Source organism: Garra rufa, chromosome 1 (assembly GCF_049309525.1).
Source record: "Garra rufa chromosome 1, GarRuf1.0, whole genome shotgun sequence".
Taxonomy (NCBI): Eukaryota; Metazoa; Chordata; class Actinopteri; order Cypriniformes; family Cyprinidae; genus Garra; species Garra rufa.
The window spans coordinates 22,763,282-22,776,823 of record NC_133361.1 but is presented as its reverse complement, the minus strand read 5'-3'; the positions used below and the strand labels follow the sequence as shown (position 1 = coordinate 22,776,823).

The 13,542-nt window shown below is 35.7% G+C and overlaps 1 protein-coding gene and 1 long non-coding RNA gene across 2 annotated transcripts; both read left to right on the top strand.

The window, feature by feature from the left end:
* Positions 1-4,682: 4,682 nt before the first annotated feature.
* Positions 4,683-11,925, top strand: LOC141344248 (myeloid-associated differentiation marker homolog). Its single transcript, XM_073849070.1, has 2 exons — positions 4,683-6,658; positions 11,820-11,925. The coding sequence occupies exon 1, from the start codon at positions 4,967-4,969 to the stop codon at positions 5,831-5,833; it is 867 nt and encodes a 288-aa protein (XP_073705171.1). The 5' UTR covers positions 4,683-4,966; the 3' UTR covers positions 5,834-6,658; positions 11,820-11,925.
* On the top strand, positions 7,450-11,441 carry LOC141344245 (uncharacterized). Its single transcript, XR_012356810.1, has 6 exons — positions 7,450-8,394; positions 8,671-8,767; positions 8,875-9,204; positions 9,306-9,462; positions 9,656-9,729; positions 9,833-11,441. It is a non-coding gene; the product is annotated as an uncharacterized lncRNA (long non-coding RNA).
* Positions 11,926-13,542: the final 1,617 nt, after the last annotated feature.

Genomic DNA, 13,542 nt, shown 5'->3' with positions numbered 1-13,542 from the left:
CAAATTAAACCCTGCGGCTCGTGACAATACATTAATGTCCTAAGACACAAAACGATCGATTTTCGCGAGAAACTGAACAGTATTTATATAACTTTTTACCTCTGATATACAGCAATATCCAACTGTCCCGAGCGCGAGCTCAGCATCCGGCGCCTTACGTGTATAGACTCTGGCGTAGTATACGCAAACGCCGGAAGCGATCTGTGGCATGTATACGACACTCATTGTTTACACAGTGCACAGAGATTGTGGGTATAGCGGCTATTCAAAATGGTAAACACTTGCGCTTATCCTGATTGTCCAAACCGATTTAAAGCTAAAAGATTACATTTGCTTGTATAAACTCATCCGGGACTGTTGACTTTCCACCAATTTCCCCTTCCGGCATTTCTGTATCCTACGCGCATACTCAGGACAGTTGGACATTGCTGTATATAAAAGGTAAAAATTATATAAATACTGTTCAGTTTCTCGCAATGTATCGTCACGAGCCGCAGGGTTTAATTTTGATTTATCTGTACATGTTTTTTTTTACTTTCAAAGGTTTGGTGCCCATCCACTGCCATTATATGACTAACAGACTCCAACGGTTTGAGTTAAAAATCTTTGTTTGTGTTCTACTGAAGAAACAAAGTCACTTGCATCTTGGATGCCCTGGGGGTAAGCAGATAAACCTCAAATTTTAATTTTTGGGTGAACTATCCCTTTAACCAAGAAATCAGTGCTGTTGTTTATATCCGGGTAACTGACCAAATCATGATGTTAGTGCAAGAGAAGTAAAACGGTTAAAAATAAGACTTAAATTTTAAAACAAATGAAGAGGAAGTCAAAATGAACTCATGAAGTAATGTGACACCTTCTGGTTGTCAAAAGCTAGAGAAAGATGTTGTTAATTCGATGGCTTGTGATAAGAGTTATGATTTTAAGTATTTCAAATACATGGCTATATAATTATGATATAAAATGTCAAAATGTAATCATTTATCATCATACGTAAGTTGTGACCTTGGTGGAAATATTTTTATGACTTTTTATTTCACGCTTTTGACTTCAGCCTTTTCTTTCATAATTATCACTTTGTATATTATACATTTAACTTACATCAGCTATGCTTTTGTGTCTTTTTATGTCACACTTTTATGTCACAATTTTTACAGAAGCATGGTTAATTATTATTGTTGGAAATGGGCTTGAGTGAAGATGTTGAGCAATCAAGACAAATGCTCTAAATCATTTTACAAGCCGTAGATAAAGAACAGTTCTGCTTTATCTGTAAGACATTCTTGCCCTATATAACCTACACTGTAAAAAAAAAAAAAAAAACTACTGTTTTATTTTTGAAATACAGTTAAAAAATGTAAAACTACAGAAATAAACTGTAAATGTACATATCCAGTGTAAAATCACATGTAAATAACCCCAAAAAATATTTTTGAAGATTTTTTCCATAGAACACCAACTTATCAATTCACATTCACATACACACACACACACATACATACATACATGTGTGTGTTCATAATATTTCAATAGATTAAAAATATAAATAACATGACAACTGTACAAAAGTTCACTGAGTTTAATTTGACATAGGTTTCATAGTTCATTTACTGTAAAAAAAAGTGTCTTAATGAAGACATTTCTTTATAAATGAACAGATAGATCATCAGTTTTCTTTTGTTCACTCTTTTATTCTTTCTTTTAAAAAAACAGGACATTGCAGCGCTGTCAGGTTCTTTTCAATGATAATTAACCTGATATGTTGATTAAAACAAGTTTATTTTTTATATAATTATTAATGATATAATATTTTGGACATGTAAGTCATTGCGTGTTTGTGTAAAAAAGCGGATGAATCAGTTTTTGAAAAAAGTTTAAAATTTAGGTTTCATTTGATGTACCGTGTATTTCTTTCTTTCTTTCTTTTTTTTTTTTTTTTGCTATATTTTATCCGAATCGTACTACATAATTTTGTAGTATTTGGATTCATTATCAAGTAAAGTTAGGCTGACCTTAAAGTCCCTGAGGGAAAAATTAGAGTTAGGTTGTTAATGTTAGCTGGTTGTTTACGTTACTTTTATTAGAAAGATGTGTAATTTGTGTTTTAAGAAGGTTTAGCTACGGAGTTATTGATGTGGCAAGTACTGTAAAAAAATTTGCCAACTTTACCTAACTTCGACGCATAGTGCAATATTTTTAGTCAGTTTTTATATACATCATCGTACAAACTAAAAAATGCTGTTTTCCGAGGTGAGGTTGGATGAAAGTTCTGAATTTAGAAACAGATTCATTGGGACCAACGCTTAAAGTGACCCAACCCCCTCCGAGCACTGTTCGTCGGCACTTTTTCCTTGCCTACAAGCACTGGCTTAGCTGGTTTATGCTGGTCCTTTGCTGGTTTATGCTGGTCCTGGACCAGTACATGACCAGCAAAGGATCAGTATAAACCAGCTAAGGACCAGCTAAAACCAGCATCCCAGCATGAAAACCTACCTAACCAGTATATGCTGTTTTTTTTTTCAACAGGGTGGCCTGGGTATCTGCATAGGCATTTCTTGGCACGTGATATTCTTCTCTCTGTTTTCTAACGTTATTATCTCTCCTCATGTTTTAATAAATTATTTCTTTTGGTTACTTTATATCTGTCTATGGGTTAAGGAAGTATTTAATCAGTGAAAAGTATTTTTTTTAAACTTGTGACTAAACCCATTGACTCTGTTAGACCTTAAAAATTTTTAAATTCATTGGTGCATGAAAAAGCTGTGTTTTTGTCTTCAGTGTGTCACCTGAGGACCAGATGTTCCATAAAGTGGATCGGACAACCTTGCCCTCAGAAGTGGACTGTGCCAAACTTCCAAGTACAACCTGCATACTTGTGTGTTGTATATTTGAATATTTTTAAAGGAAAACTTTTTAATATTTGCTGGAATTTAAGTTTGCCTCAGTGTTACTGATCCCTTCTTTTTCTTATGCATAACAACGGGAAGAGCCCCTTAGACGGCAGAGAACTTTGTTTTCTGTTGACCAAGTCATAGTTAGCAGGCACATTACCATCTTCAGCGGTGCTCTGAAGTTGTCATACTACTGCTTGAACTATTTAGGTAAAAAAAAAAAAAAAGCACACACGACTCACTCTCATACACTCTCTCTCACTCACTCACTCACACACACACACACACACACACACACACACACACACACACACACACACACACACACACACACACACACACACACACACACACACACACACACACACACACACACACACACACATGTTGGGTTTACATGTTTTATGGGGACATTGCATAGGCGTAATGGTTTTTATACTGTACAAACCATACTTTCTATGGCCCTACACCTACCCTACACCTAAACCTAGCCCTCACAGGAGATTGTGCACACTTTTACTTCCTCAAAAAAACTCATTGTGCATGATTTATAAGCCTGTTTCCTCATGGGGACCTAAGAAATGTCCCCACAAGGTCAAAATCTACTGGTATTACTATCCTTGTGGGGACATTTGGTCCCCACAACGTGATGAATACCAGGTACACACACACACACACACACACACTCACACACACACAAATACTCACATACGCACACTCTCGCACACACATCCTCACACCCACAAATTCCTATTACTCCGCTTTTATTTTTACTATATTTAGAGCATATGTTACAGTCCATGTTTTATTACTAAGGATTTTTTTTTTTATTCAACAGATGCCTTTTTAAGATGAACCCCGAGAAGGGATCGACAGTGGAGAAGACCACATTGAGAAAGCGATCAGCAGTCAGTCCAAACGTTCTTTCACTGATAAACTTAACTGATTAAAGATTGCAGACTATGAATGGATGGAATAAAAACTTTGAGTGTCAGATAAATTAATCTGTTCACATGTGGCTCAAGTTTTAAGGACAATTTGATTATTGTTATTTGTTTACCAAACTGCTATATTGTTAGAGTTTTGTATTGTTGCAGTTATTATTATTTTTTTAATAATTTTATACTATTGCAGTTATAAACAATTTATTGAAGTATTATTGCAGTTGTGATCAAAGGTTTATTGTTCTACTACAATTATGAACAAACTTGCTAGATTGTAGTTGTGCTATAATCTTTATGCTTGTATATTGTTGCAGTTTTGAACAAAGAATATAAATTGCAGTTTTGAACAAACTATTGATATATTTTTGCAGTTGAGATGTTATATTCTTTCAGATATGTGAATAAATTATTAAAACACTGTTTTATGGCTGACTGTTTTTTTACATAACTTTACAAAATATTTAAGTAAAGTTCCTTATTGAATTTCAAAAGCTCTAGAAAATCTTGTGTAAAATTATAACAAAAAACTTTTTAATTTTCTGGCATCCCAGCTGCCGGAATTTTACCTTTTTTTTTTAAGGTTTTTTTTTTTTTTTTTTTTTTTTTTTTTACAGTGTAGGACTGACATCATGCTGTTATCAGGCCAAGTAAAAGAATAATCCAAATGAAACCTTCCTGTGATTAAACTATCTTGAGGTGGGACTGAAGCCCATAGGTGAAGATTAGAAAGAGCCTGGCTCTAGACCAGAGTCCAGGGTTTGGAATCAGCTCATAGGACAACAGCAGATCAACAACCAATGAGAACCTAGAGAAAGGTCATAAATGCGATAAGCTAGGCGGCTTCTGTCCTAGAGTCAACATGATCAAACATGTTTGCTGCCACCTGAGAAGGAACTGAAATTTTACAGCAAAAAGGAACTTTTGGCTATTGATTTTTCAAGAACGTCGTATCACACTACTGTGATAACAAAAACAAGAGGACGACTTGTGGAGAAACTGGATTTGTTGACATTTATGGCAAAGTGAACCTGCACAAAAAAGCTCAGAAGAATGTAACGCAGTTTTAAGAAATCAAAACCACTGGAAATCTGAAACATCTGAGGCTTTGGGATTTCGCAAAACAGCTTCATCATGTTGCATGTGGATTTTAGAACACTGATTGTGCCGATTGGCATTGTTCGGATGGTGGAGGTGGTTCTAACATGCATCTGCTTTGCATTGGCGGCGTCAGCGGGAATCCCCGGCGCCACGTCCCATTGGGCTTGGTGCATGTTCTGCTGGTGCTTCTGCTGTTTCACAACCCTCCTGATCATCATTTTGGAGTTTACCAACCTGAACACCAAAGTGTTCATTTCCTGGGAGGACTTCACCATGGCTTTTGCCATGTTGGCCACACTTATGATGGTCACCATTGCGATCATCTACCCCACGTTCTTCGCCTGCTCCTCCTGCTCCAGGGAGATCGGGGCGTCTGCGATATCCTGGTTGTGTTTTGGGCTGTACGCTGCCGAGGTTTGGCTGGTCCACAAAAGACCTGGTGAAACCAGCGGCTTTCTCACCACCATTCCTGGCCTCCTCAAGATCCTGGAGACATTCGTCGCCTGCATCATATTCATGTCTTTGAGTCTGGCTGAATATAGTAGGTTTCCAGGAACGCAGTGGTGCGTGGCCGTCTACTCCATATGCTTCATTTTTTCACTGCTCATTATTTTCCTCACCATCGCCAAGCTGCCTTCCATCTTGCCGTTTTCTTTTGACAAAGCAGTCATTGGCTTCAACATCGTGGCTGTGGCTATGTACACAACCGCTGTTGTTATCTGGCCACTGTATGTGTTTGACGGAAACCCACGCCCGGATGTTTGCAACCACTGTTCGTGGGATGATCTGGTGGTGGTGACCTTCATGACTGTCATTAACTTCTTGGTTTACATTGGAGATTTGGCCTACTCTATTAAAATAGTATTTTTTACTCATTCTGAGCACACTTATGAAAATTAACCATGGTTTTACTACAAATAAAACTAAAAAAACATGGTTAAATAGGCTACTTAAACCATGGTAACTTCAAATTAACCATAGTAATAAAGTTTAACCATGATATTTGTAGTAAAACTGTGGTTTTACAAATGGTAATCAATACAGCAAAAAAACATGGTTACACTTTTACTATAAAACTAGGTTAATTTTCGTAATGCCTTACCCATGTTATTTATTTGGATTAGCATGAAAAGATAATCTATATGTGAAAGGATGTTATTGGATGTAGGGAGCAGTTACATTAGCGAAATTTTGCGGGCAAAACAGTTTGTCAGTAATATTAGTAGCTATGAATGAAGCATTGCTTAGCCTACTAAGAGCCCACTTCCAAACTAACAAGTAATGACGAGGCAAAAATGTTTGTTTAATGTCGAACGAACATAAATCTGGCGCGGAATATATGCGGGAAAACATTTCGCCTCACGCCTACCAATGAGTTATTGAAATGACCGGATTTTGCCCGCGGAATTGCGCCAAACAAAGGTAAATGCGGCCGCGCCCTAATTAGTCAGACACATTACGTAAGTTTAGTAAGCTACAGATGAGTTATTAATTCACTTGAAGTGGCACATGGTTAATATTTATTTATAGTACATTATGTTTCGTGGGTTAATTATATAGCCCACTACAGGCATCGATTATATCACTTCACAATAATATCTTGTCTACAACTTTGTACAGTGGTTTTTATTTTGGTTACCAGTTACAAATGTTATTTGTGTGTATTGTTGTATATTCCCACAGAAAGCTGAAAGGTTGTATGATGTGAGAAGTTTATTAATTTTCGTAGCCCTGCAAACATGCCCCTGCGGGGCCCATGCTGGCTTTTTGCGGGCACAGTGGGCTAGTGCCAGCCCACACCAAACCTAAACAGGCCCAGTGCGGGCTTGCCCAGGTGAGGCCCACAGCTTTGGGCTCACCGCGGGCTATCTGTGAGCAGCCCACACTAGCGGGCTGCCCACATTAAGCCCGTGATGACCCATTGTGGGCCAGCCCGTTCGGGCCCAGAGCAGCTTTTGTACCTTTGGGCCCATGCAGGTTTTGTTTAGGTAGCCCACTTTCATTAAGTTTTGGCTGATTTTAAAATTGAATGTGAAATTCAATAAACCTTCCATAATAACTCTGCTTAGAAGGAATAAAAAGAAAAAAAAATGTTATTTGCATTGGATTGTGTCTACAGGACAACGCATGATCCTTTCAATTTATTTTAGAAGGTCAAAATGTAAAGTTATTGATGGTACAGAGATATGAAGAAGTTATAACTAGTTTTTATGATATCCATCACTCAGAGTTAGTTTAGAAACTTCTCTCTTCTTTTTGTCTGTTTTTTATACAATTTCCCATAGACGTATAGGCCTAATGCCATTTATATCATTCTAATATAGCTAAACATTTTCAACAATAAAAATTACATTAAACTGAAAGAAAAGACAAGTTCACATGACTATTAACACCTCAGTCAAGTCAAATAAATGTTTATCCGTTATAGTTGTTTTTCACACCATTGTCTATAGCACTCAAAATTATAATTTTAACTTTAGGCTATACATTCATTTTTAAAATATTTACAAGGAAAATTCATAACACATTAAAATAAAATAAAATCACACTTCAAAATCAAAAGGCGATATATACTGTATGTATGTAGTTTATCATGTTGCCAATATAAAATAAGCATTTGGGTGCGCGGGTGAAAATACTGCATTTCGGGAATACGTGCTGCGAGAGCTTCGGCGCGCACGGCCGCACGCACGGCGAGCCTGCGCAGTGACGTTCTTTTTCAACTGTCACTCTGTCAATCATGTCAGATAATGCGACCGTCTGCCTCAGGTAAGTGAAAATAATTAAAACACTTATATAGTAGTAATTTTCCCCCACCTTGCAAACGATTGTTTTGTATTAGTAGTCCAAGAAGTTGTTGTTGTATTTTTTATTATGTTGTCTCCATGTTTCGTGCCGCAAATACACGGCTGGCCTGTTAACTAAGTGTCCTTTTCTATAGCCCTCAAGCTAGCGCATTTGGCACGGTTTTTGTAAAGCTGTGTTGGCAGAATTGATTATACATATTAAGCGAAAGATACTTATATTGAACGTTAAGCATGAACTCATAACCTCCCCGTCCCTTTACAATTAACTGTACAATGAAATGTTTCATAAACAACGTAATGAACCTTGCGCGCCATTTTGTGCTAACGTTAGCTGACCAGTCACCGACTATTTAAAATGTACATTTTTGTTATGCACTGTTATTTGTTTTCTCATTGTCCGGTCTATAAATGTTTTTATTTTATTTTTTTATTTAGATAATGGATGTCGAGGAACAAATGTTAGTTAATCTAACAATTTTGAACAGGGTGCTTGCAACTGTCTTCAGATACTACTACAACTAGATTGCTTACACTGCTTGAAGAAAAAGCCCCTACAATCCTGAGAGAACACGAAGAGACAAAGACACTGTCTATTTCCTCAAGAAAGTTTCTTGTTAAGGTTGCTGTCAGTGACCTTGTTGAGAAACATGGATTGTGAGTATATGTGGTTGTTTATAAGATGTAAGGTGTATTTGTTTGCAAATTAAATTACATTGTATTTAAATAAATTAAACATGTACTAAAACAGTTATACATAGTAAATAAGGTTAATTTAATAAATAACTTTAACAGTATAACTTTAACAGTCTAAAGTACCAGTGTTTTATATATATATATATATATATGTATATATGTATGTTATATTTTTGTGTTTGATAATGTTTGTGTTAGAGCCATTTTTGCCACATTTTTTATTGAACTTTTTTTCAGCTATCCATCTGGTACAGAAAAGCTGGCACTAGCAAAGGAGATTGTGTCATTGTTCCCCTTGTTAAGGATTCACGTGTTTGGTGAAAATGAGGGACACGTAAGGATGTTTTTACATTATAAAATGAATTACTTAGCAATGTGAATGTAAACTGCTCAAGTATATTTGAATCCAGCTTAATTCTATTTTTGCATTACTCATGTCAGGAGCATTTTTTTGATGGGCCATCACACAGTGGCTTCATAGAAATGAGACTGCGGAACATCAGACGGAAGCTTCAACAGAACCAGCGGATGTACAGTTTGAAACGTTGCCATTGTACACTGCAACCTTCTTTGCCAAGTCCAGAAGAAACAGTGCCAAGTGAGTGGTTGACCCTGATAGAGAGGATGCGACCGTAACCAGAGAATTCATCATCAATAAAGACTGCAATTGACCAAACCTTCAGTTACCGAAGGAGATGGATAGCCACAAAATCCCCAACTGTTGCTGAAATCTTCAAGGAATATCCCAGATTTCTTGACATGCCTGCATTGGTAATAGACGTGCTCAACTAAAAGAGAACTTTACACAAACTTGTAATTCATAATTGTAATACTGATATTTATTTGTTTCTGTTGTTTTTTTTGCATTGAAGATGGACATTGAATTTTCCAAGCTCACAGATGGGAAAGAAGACATGTTTATCCGGAAATTGGAAGGGACCATAATTCCAAAGCTCAAGGAAATAGCATCCTTGGAGAAGAAAAATGACATCAGACACTTGCTGGAGGAAGCCAACAATCAGCAAGATGGTATGATTTTCTGCCTCAATGTCTGTTGCATGTGCACACATTTCTAAACCTAGTTTAAATGAGAAAACTTAATGTAAATTTTAATGTTCAATTCATGATAAAATAAATTTTGCATGTGATCTGCATCTTCACTTCATCAGGATGAGCTGTGCTACACTGTTGAAGATCCTCATTCATCTTCTTCCACCCACAGCATCTGGGAGAAGTGTTGCTGGCAGTAAATGCTGTATGAACCCTGCAGTCTCGGACCTGTTGGAGCAAGTGCCGGTATGCTTTTTTTTTGTTTTTTTACTGTGTTAGCTTGTGATAAACAACATTGCCTCTCATGCAGCAACATTTTCTGATGCTTTTCTTTGTTTGATTTCTGTAGGCTGGTACCAATGTGACGACCTTGCTCAGTGAATCCATGAAACGGTCCCTGAAGTCAGCCCAGTCGCAGTTGGTTTCCATCGGTTCTCTAGGACATGGAGCCCAGTACGTAATTGTGGCAAAGAATGATTCTTTTGCCCTTCCACTTGATCTTGAAAGCCTGACCTGTGCTGTAGACAGACTTTTCAAATTCTTCTGGCTGGGCAATCTTCAGTATTCAAGCCAACTTTACTCTGATTTTTCCATTTTTGAGTATATATATGATTATTGTGATGGTGTTCATTATTCTAAACATCCTATTCACCGAAACCATCCCAATGCATTACAAATTCAGTTATACTTTGATGATTTGGAAACAACAAATCCTCTTGGATCAAAAACTAAGATTCATAAAATGGGGGCCGTTTACTTTGCGTTACGAAATGTGCCTTCAGAGTACAATTCTGTACTTTCCAATATTCATTTATGTGATATGTTCATTGTTTTATGTATGTTTTTTCGATTTAGTTATTTCATATACAGTACATTTGATTAGTTAATGATTACTAATCATTTACAAAACAAGACTGCGTTTCATAAATGTTTAATAAATTGTTACATTTTTGTGTATGTTTTGCTCACATCAGGTGCACAGTGGTTAAAGACTCCATGTGTTTCAGAGAAGACAGCTGTCGTACACACTCTACACTAACTACACACTAGTGTTCAACGCCTGTTATAGACGATGTGTAAACGCATGAATAAATCATTTACAACACTTTCTGCATCCCCTAAATCTAAAGTGTTAACTGTTCATCACTTGTAAATGTGTTACACATCATTCATGGGTACGATTCGTTGATCTTATGCCTTATTGATTCTTGAAGTGGTAATCTACGAATGATGTGTAACATATTTACAAGTGATGAATAGTTTACACTAGATTAGGGGATGCAGAAAGTGTTGAAAATGCTTTATACATGCTTTACACATCATTGTGTTGATAACTGTAACTTACCTGTTACAAATTATATGTTAGTGTATTTAAGGCATTTACAACACTTTCTGCTCCCTCTAATTGCTACATACATACAAAAAAATAATTTATTAAATATTTATGAAACGCATATGCTTTGATTAGCTAATCATTAATCAAATGTAAACGACTTAACCTGAATCTACAAAACATACATACAATAATTAACATATCACTTTTTAATCATTTATGAACGCATAGTCATGTTTCATAAATAATTAGTTAATCATTTACTAATCACTAGTAAATGACTTGCAATGGAATTTACAAAGCATACGAAAATATTAGTATATCACTTGCTAATCATTTATGAATGTTTTGTAAATGATTAGTTCATCATTAACTAACCACTTACATGACTTGCAACTGAACTTTATTATAAAGTGTTACCAGTATTTTTATTTTTGTTTATTTATTATTTTATATTTGTATAGAGAATTTCTAGTCCCTTTCAGAGTGTTAAATTATCTTTATTAACCTGTATTAACCTGAATTGAATGTTTTATATTTTGTAATTAATAAATACATTGATTTGAATTATTTTATATATGTATAGAACATTTTTAGTGCCTTTCAGCGTGTTAAATTATCTTTATTGACCTGAATTGAATGTTTTATATTTTGTAATTAATAAATACATTGATTTGAAATCCCTTTGACTACTGTACATTTTTTGACAATTCAGACATTAGTTATGTGGTGACTGCATCCATTTCAGATGTATAGAATAAGTTATAGTAGCTGAAAAGTAGTGAAACAGATTTATTGTTGTAAATTAATAGTGCGGGCCCTGTGAGGGCTTAGTGAGGGCTTCCTAGGGGCTAAACGAGGGCTGCCCGTGCAGGGCCAGCGCTAAGGGGCCAACGTTTTGCCAATGAGCAAATTCTCATGGGCCCTGCGCTGGCAGCCCGCTGGGGGCCCTTAGGCTAGCCCTAAGTGGGCCCGTAAAGGGCCAGTGCTGGCTTGTTTGCAGGGAGCTGTTTTCATAAATCCAGTTTATGCATTGTTAAAGTGTATCCTGCTGATTTAATCTGAAAAGATAATTAAGATCATTTAAAATAAAAATAGCATTTTTACAATGTGTATGTGTTTTGCTATTAATTAACATTGACATTCAATTAACATAGACAAAGGTTTGTTTTATGTTTGGCATTTTAATTGTAACTATTAGGAAACAATCTTTGCAATAATCCATTCTCCAAACATAAAAGCAGGACAGGACAACAAAGAAAATCAAAATAAAATAGTCTTATTGGAAAAAATAGTTGCTTTTATCTTACATGTCATCCATTTTAGTAATATTTTTGTACATGTGGACACAGTTAAAACCAGTATGGTAAAAGTAACACCATGGAAGTAAGTCAGTGAGAAAGTACAATAAAAATACATAAATGGGCATAAATAAAGCCAGACTGATCCAAACAATCTTTCACTATTCGTTAATATGGAACATAACATTTACTGTAACCCTTGTGCGACCTTATGGACATTTCAGTTTTGTTTTTTGTTATAAAGTGTGTCTGTGTTAATGCCAACTGCATAAGGCTCAGGTGTGTATTTTTATTGAAATTTTAATATTTCACCCTCATTTCTTTCAGAAAATCAATTTTACCCTCTGTACAAAAAATACTCACACTCAGGACCTTAAGGACAAAAATGTCCACATTGAAACCAATTAAAACTGCAATTTTTTAACCCAGGGCCATTTGACTATAAAATGATGCAATATTTGCTAATAGGCTTCCATTTTATCGGCAAGGCTTCAAATTTTAAATTTTTACCATTTTTTACTAGATTGTGCCATTTTTTCAAATTTGGCATATAAAAGAAATACTCGCTTTTTTGTGTTTTCTGCTTATGCATATTAAAGTCTATTATAGAGTCAATTGGAAAAATAATGCAGCTATAATTGTGTGGCTATGTTGGTAAGGATGTCTGAGTGTGGTTTGCATGTGTTCACTGAAAATTTTATGGGTGTAATTAGTTTGAAAGAAATGATATTGTACTGGCAATCAAAAATCCCACTCCATGTATATGAGTCCCACCCTTGGCAGGGTCATAGGGCCATGTCAAAACTATGAATAAGGTCAAAGAAGGTTAATGAGCTTTGAGGATTTTTCTTTTTCACCCAAACACACATCTTAATCCTTGATTGCACTTTTTTTTATTTGTTATTGTTTTTGTACAGAGATAAAAGGTGAGCTTGAATTTGATGTAGAAGTTCAGAAGCCCCTAAACACATTGTTTTTGTTTTCACCACAAGAAAATGCTGATTGTTTAGTCTGGTAGATTTTATACAAAGTTTGAGTTAAGCAAAACCTATACATATTTGGTGCTTGAGGGCTTGATCATTTCATTGCTTGCAAGATGAAGAGATGTTACTCAGCAGAAGAAGTTCTGTTGCTGGTGTTGCCCACTGACAGTGAGCATTATGTAAAGAAACCAGCTTTTAAAGCATTACAATTCTGAAAATGAATGAATGTTTGGTAATTATGAATAGAAGAGATGCTGATAAAAAAACAACAGTCAGTGAAAGTAGAAAAACATATTAATATATAACATTTCTATGACAGTTTTTTGACATGGACATTTTTGTGCATTACGGACCTAAGTGTTAGCTTTTTTTTTTTTAAATCTGACACTAAATAAAAATATAAATGCCTCAAAATTTATGTTGTTGTTCTTTACTGACACAC

Excerpts from the sequence above, each read along its gene's own strand:
- LOC141344248 (XM_073849070.1), top strand. The coding sequence starts at position 4,967 with ATGTTGCATGTGGATTTTAGAACACTGATTGTGCCGATTGGCATTGTT.